Below are 6,445 nucleotides of genomic sequence, written 5' to 3'. Positions count from 1 at the left end.
GAGACATTTGGGACATGGTCAAAAGTTTAAATAAATATAGGGGCTCAGTCGTTAAAGTGTCTGCCTTCGGCTCAGGTCATGATCCCAGGGTCCTGGGATCGAGCCCCGCATCGGGCTCCCTGCTCAGTGGGAAGCCTGCTTCCCCTCTCACACTCCCCTTGCTTGTGTTCCCTCTCTCGCTGTCAAATAAATAAATAAAATCTTAAAAAAAAGTTTAAATAAATAGGAATCTCAGGAAGGAAAGAGAATGGAGTAAAAGTAACATTTGAAGAGACAGTATCTAAAATTATCCCAAACTGATGAAAGGTATCAACCCACAGATGCAGGAAGCTCAGTGAACACAATGAGAGTAGATTCAAAGAAAAGTGCACCCTAGAGATATGCTCAAATGTTGAAAAACAAAGACAAAGAACTCCTTTAAAATAGAATAAAAAGGACACAGCGCCTTCAGAGGAACAATAATATGACTTACGACTGACTTTTCCATAGAAATTATGGAACCAGAAGACAATAGAATGACATCTTTAAAAGTGCTGAAAGAAAAAAAAAAAAACCTGCCAACCTAGAATTCTATTCCAGTGCATATATCTTTCAATATATCTTTTCAATATGTCTTTAAGGTCAAAGACTTATCAGACAAATAAAATTTGAGAAAATGAACTACCATAGACTAGCTCTATAGAAAATATTAAAAGGCTAAAGGAAAATTATTCTAGAAATCATGAAAGACAGAAAGGGTGAAAAACACCAAAGAGGTAGGGGGATTATATAAAATAGTGACTACTTAAAACAACAGTAGTAATGATTTATGGGGTTTTAACATATATAGAAATAAAATATATAACAATAGTAGCCCAAAGATTGAGAGGAAGTATTAAACTGCTCTAAGGTTACTGTATTGTTCAGATAGTGGCAGACTGTAATGTCAAAGATGCACACTGAAGTCTCTAGAGTAACAATGGAAATAAAAAAATATGATTACAAATCTAATAGAATAGCTAACAAACATAGAAAAACTGAGGACATCATCATCTTGCAACCACCACAACAGTAACTGATTCAAGAATCAATTGTTCTAAAGCAAGTGGAGGAAAGTTTAATGAGAATAGTATATTTATATTTACACAGCCTCAAAGTATTTCCCCACAAATTACTTATTAATTACAAGAGGGAAAAATCCTAATTTTGGATAAGTTTGTGGACACAACCTTAATTTTTGACCAAAATTAACATGACCAATAATGGGACAAACTAAAACCATGTGGCTCCTGATGTGATACACTGAGAGGGCCCAAGATTTCTTAGTTGATATTCCTGCCAAAAACACCTAACCTGATCCCTACTCATGAGAAGGATCTCAAATTGAGGAATATCCTACAAAATCACTGGCCAGAACTTTTTAAAAATATTAAGATCATGAAAGATAAAAAATGTCAGAGGAACTGCTCCAGATTAAAGGAGACAAAGAGACATGTCAATGAAATGTAATGTATGATCCTCATTCAGATCCTGGACTGGGGAAAATTTGCTCTAAAGGACACTGTAGGGACAACTGGTTATATATGAATAGGTCTATTAGACAATCTATTAACTGTAAAATTTCCTAATTTGGATAATTACACTGTGGTTACATAACTGAATGCCCTTGTTCCTTAAAAATACATACTAAAATATTTTGGAACAAAGGGTCCTGATGTCAGAAAAAAATACAATAATGTGGAAAAATGTTAACAATTAATGGATCTGAGTGAAAGGTGAATAGAGTTATTTGTTCTATTCTTACAACTTTTCTATAAATCTGAAATTATTTCAAAATAGAAGTTTTTTTAAGCTAATGAAGAATAAAATATAACAAAAGTACTTGACTCATCCAAAAAAGGCAGTAAAGGAAAAATAAAGGAAAAAAGAACAGATGGACAAATAGAAAACAAGTAACAGGATGGTAGGACTTAAACCCAATTATATTAGTATTTACACATTATAAGTATAAAAAAGTAAGTCAAATTATATTAATAATTATATAATTAGTAAATACTTATGTTAACACATTTTATTAAGTTATTATATATAACTTATTATATAAACCCAATTATATTAGTATTTACACATTGTAAGTATAAAAAAGTAAACCAAATTATGTTAATAATTATATAATTAGTAAGCACTAATTATGTTAATAATTATATTATTAAATACAGTAAATGTAAGAAAAGTAAATATTCCAGTTAAATGACAACGCTTATCAGACTGGATTAAAAATCAAATCAAGCTATATGTTACTTAGAAGAGACACATTTTTTTTTAAGTAGGCTCCATGCTGAGCATGGAGCCCAATGTGGGACTTGAACTCATGACCCTGAAATCAAGACCTGACCTGAGATCAAGAGTCAGATGCTTAACCGACTGAGCCACCCAGGCACCCCAAGAGAACCATTTTAAGCATAAGGGCACAGATAGGTTGAAAATGAAAAGATGGGAAAAGATACACTGTACAAACATTAATCAAAAGGCATAACGACTAAGGGAGTGGTCAATTATGTCAAAGGGTACAAAAAAAATCTAATAATTAGAATAACACAATTGACTTTGGCAATAATTATATCATTTCAACCTTGTTAAAAGTTATTGCAATGAAGTGTTGGGGATAAATACCCAACTGGAGTAGGTTGAGCAGAAAATAGGAAATGAGGTTTTGGAGCCAGAGAATAGAGATAGCTCAGAACATTTTGTTATAAAAGGAAGCAAATTAGGGGCACCTGGGTGACTGTCAGTTAAGCAGCTGCCTTCGGCTCAGGTCATGATCCCAGGGTCTTGGGATTGAGCCCCACATCAGGCTCCCTGCACAGTGGGGAGCCTGCTTCTCCCTCTGCCTGCTGCTCCTCCCTGCTTGTGCTCGCTCTCAGACAAATAAATAAATAAAATCTTAAAAAAAAATGCAAATTAGATGGTTGATAGAGTGGGAACTGGGGTCAAGGGTTTATCAAATGTATCAGGAAAGAAGGCAGGATATGTGAAAGTGAATGCAAGTAGGTTAGTATATTCAGTTGTAGAAAGAGTAGCTCTCATCTGTGTGTATGGAACATTTGGTGAGGAGTGGAAATGAGTAGTAAAGATTTGAGAGAGAGGAAATGTAAATTAATGATCTTGGTAAAAGGAAATAGAACAGGGAAAATGTAATAGATGCATGTTGAATTAGCTAATCTGAGATTTGTGGTCAGAAATCTGAATTGAGTCTAGTCAACCAAGTTGTATGATTTTAAAGGAAAATTATTGTGGGCAAATATTAAGAGGAAAAAAGGAACAAGGGATTAAGGGTGTTTTCAAGGGTGTGGTAATAGTGCTGAACCATGAACTCTAACGTAGACAAAGAAGGAAATAAGGACTCAAGAATGGGATGCTTAGTAGAAAAGTGGTAGGATTAGAAGACCTGATGAGATCAGAGAATTACAGAAGTGGATAAAAATAGAAAGTGATTGTATCAGGGAGTAGGTATTTGAAATCATATATTTGCATGTGGTGCAGTTATTGGTAATGATAATATCTGGAGTACAACCATATGATTTGATAGTTGAGATACAATGGGAGAAATGACAACTGGAGCAAAGGTAGTCATTTAGAATAATTTTGAATAAATTATCTGTGTGGATGTTAGAGGTGCTAGGAATGATGAACAGGAGGGGTGGTAGATCCAGGTGCTAGCCAAGAAGATGGTAGCAATAAAAAGAACTACTGGTGGAAAAATGTGACAGTCCTTTAAAGGAGGGAAGGAAGCTTCGGTAGATAGGTACATCAGTAACCTAAGAAGCTAACTACGGAAGTGGCCAACCTCACACTGGCTTTTGGAGTTATAGTGTCTAAAAGATTCTTCCCAACAGCTTGGTCTGTTATAAGTTGTGCCTGGTACTGGAGTCGTTGAGTGAACGAGGTATTGAGAGGGAGAAACTGAAGATGACTTGAGATCAAGCTTCTGTGACTACAAGGATGGTGACATCTTCAGTAAAGAGCACTAGAGAGGCATTTATTTCTAAGGGAACATGAGGAGCTTGGTTGCCTTTTTCTCACTTTTCTTAAATTTGGATTTAATTATTAACATGTTTATTTCATATGTGCATACATTCAGACTTGAGGGTAACAGATGGAAAATTAGACAAAACATTTTGCACCTTTTTTTTTTTAAGGTTTTTATTATTTGTCAGAGAGAGAGCACAAAGCAGGGGAAGTGGCAGGTGGAGGGAGAAGCAGGCTCCCCGCTGAGCAAGGAGCCTGATGTGGGACTGATTCCAGGACCCTGGAATCATGACCTGAGCTGAAGGCAGACGCTTAACTGACTGAGCCACCCAGACACCCCTTTGCACCCGTTTCTAAGAAATTTTCTCAACTCTGTCTAGTCTAACAAAGATGAATTTTATGTTCTATCAAATAGGTGAGGTTTTCAGGTGAAACTGTTGGGAAGTAAATATTTTCTATTTCCAAGATAATCAAGAGAGAAGGAGAGAAACTGCCACGTTATCAGACAATAGCAGGTATTTTGTTGAAAAACATACAGAATTAACAGCCTGGCACAATTAAGTTGTCACCTTACATATGAAAGGATGTTGTAATGAGACATACTGAGTATTCCTAGGAAAACTAGTGTGATGATAGTCTCATTCTCCTGGCGGACTCCCACAGTTTTTATCAAATACAAAATAAGCAGTATTTAGAATAATGATCTTTATTAGCATTTTACCAGAAAGATAACACAGAACATGAACAATTTACTAGTCAGAAAAAAGTGTTTTATAACCTCAAAACAAATGTTTACTCACCAAGAGCTGTAAATTGCTTAAATTGGAGATTTCAGTGGGATTTTTAGCAGTAATTCTGAAACTCTTCAGTTACACAATGTTCAAGGCATGGAAAAGTGTTTTCCTACACAGCACAACTAAAATGTCATTTAATCAAGTAGACAAATACCTTGTAGACAACCAACGTAGTCAAATTCCAAAGCTTCAAACCATTCAGGGAGGCATAAACTACCTATTTTCTACACTTTCAGCTGGTATGACTTTTGTTTTCATTTTTGAAAAATGACTGCTGTAAAATGGCCATATTCATTAGCCTGCCACCTAAAAAGCATTAATTTGTAGAACAAATGAGCAAGTTTTCTTGTGTTCTTGAAGTATAATAGAGTTCCTTCATTTAAATATATTTCTTTTAATTTATTCACAGAATATTATTTTACAAGACTGCTTGCACTTACAGATATCATGGAGTAGGAATTCTCCAACATTATAACAGACCAAGTGATGCCCACTCACAGACATAGAAATACAAGTTGGGGGATTTTAATACTTTGATTTTAGAGTTGCTAGAAGAGGCACAGAAGGTTCATTTCATGAGTGTTGAGGGGAAAGGAGAAAGGGACTCCTCTCACCCTATTAAAAAGAAGTTTTTAAATCTCTAATAAATTTATTTCTTTGAACTATGGAGTCTCAGAAGAGGAAGTCGTCCGAAAGAACTGAATCCTTCTAGGTTTTAGCTCATTCTTTTTCCTGATGGCCTGTTCTATTCTTGGAGAGCTTTGATTACTATAAGAATCTTTTTGCCCTGAGCCAAAATCGGTCTCCCCTAACTTCACAAAGTTGGCCCCACTTTGGAGCTCTGGAGATCTGCAGGCCGGGTCCTTCCAGGCCTTCTTCAGCCAGGCAGGCCAGCGCCAGTGCAGGGCCCCGCCACCTCGGCTCGTCCTCCTCGTCCGCCGCGCAGCACGCAGTCGGGAGCTCGCTCTTCCCGGGCCTCGGAAGCCGCCACTTTCGCCGGGTGCGAATCAACGCGGCTGGCCAGCCCTCGGGTGGTGCGGCTCTCTCCTGACAAGCGGGGGGGATGCTGGGGTCACTGGTGAGTGCATTTCATCCGGGGGCAGATGTGCTCCAGTCCCAGAGGCACAGGGTGCAGCCCCGGCTCGTTCCTGTGAAGCCGGGCGACGACCTCGTGCCGCCGGCTGGTCCGTGCGCGCCCGGCGCCGCGGAGGACCCAACGCCCGAGGGAACTTACTCAAGCCCAGTCCGGTTCTAAGACGGCCGGCACCCAGAGCTGTCCGCGCCGGGACCCCGCGCCGGCCCCTCCTCGGCCGCGCAGCCCCCGCTGGAGGGAGGCGGGCGGATGACGAGGGTGTGGGGGCGTGAGTCTGAGGGCGGCGGGCTCCGGCGTCGCAGGCGCGGGCTCCGCAGGCTCCGTCGCTGACCGGCCGGGCGCGGCGCGCGGAGCGTCGAGGTCGCCGCCGCCGGGGGATGGCGCGTGCGGGGGTAAGTGGCGCGGACGGCCGTCACAGGCACTCGCAGCCCAGGGCGCAGCAGCCCGGCAGGCACACGCACACGCGCACCCCGCAGCCGCCTCCCGCGCGACCCCCGGCTCGGGGTGGCGGCGGCGGCGGCGGCCCGGGACGCGCGGGCCGGCGCAGGGC

At 40.4% G+C, this 6,445-nt stretch overlaps 1 protein-coding gene across 2 annotated transcripts in view; it reads left to right on the top strand.

Annotated features, from left to right (window-relative positions):
* Window positions 1-5,865: 5,865 nt before the first annotated feature.
* Window positions 5,866-6,445, top strand: part of IL17D (interleukin 17D) — a 19,577-nt gene continuing 18,997 nt past the window's right edge. The window contains exon 1 of one of the 2 annotated variants that reach the window (XM_044913222.1): window positions 5,866-5,880. In XM_044913222.1, the coding sequence (XP_044769157.1) occupies window positions 5,866-5,880 (15 nt within the window). Of the gene's footprint in view, window positions 5,881-6,185; window positions 6,288-6,445 lie in introns of those variants that run through there. The other variant, XM_021678220.2, reaches the window with a different exon arrangement.

Source organism: Neomonachus schauinslandi, chromosome 3 (genome assembly GCF_002201575.2).
Source record: "Neomonachus schauinslandi chromosome 3, ASM220157v2, whole genome shotgun sequence".
Taxonomy (NCBI): Eukaryota; Metazoa; Chordata; class Mammalia; order Carnivora; family Phocidae; genus Neomonachus; species Neomonachus schauinslandi.
Note: the sequence above shows the minus strand (reverse complement) of the source record. Positions and strands in the feature narration are given on the sequence as shown.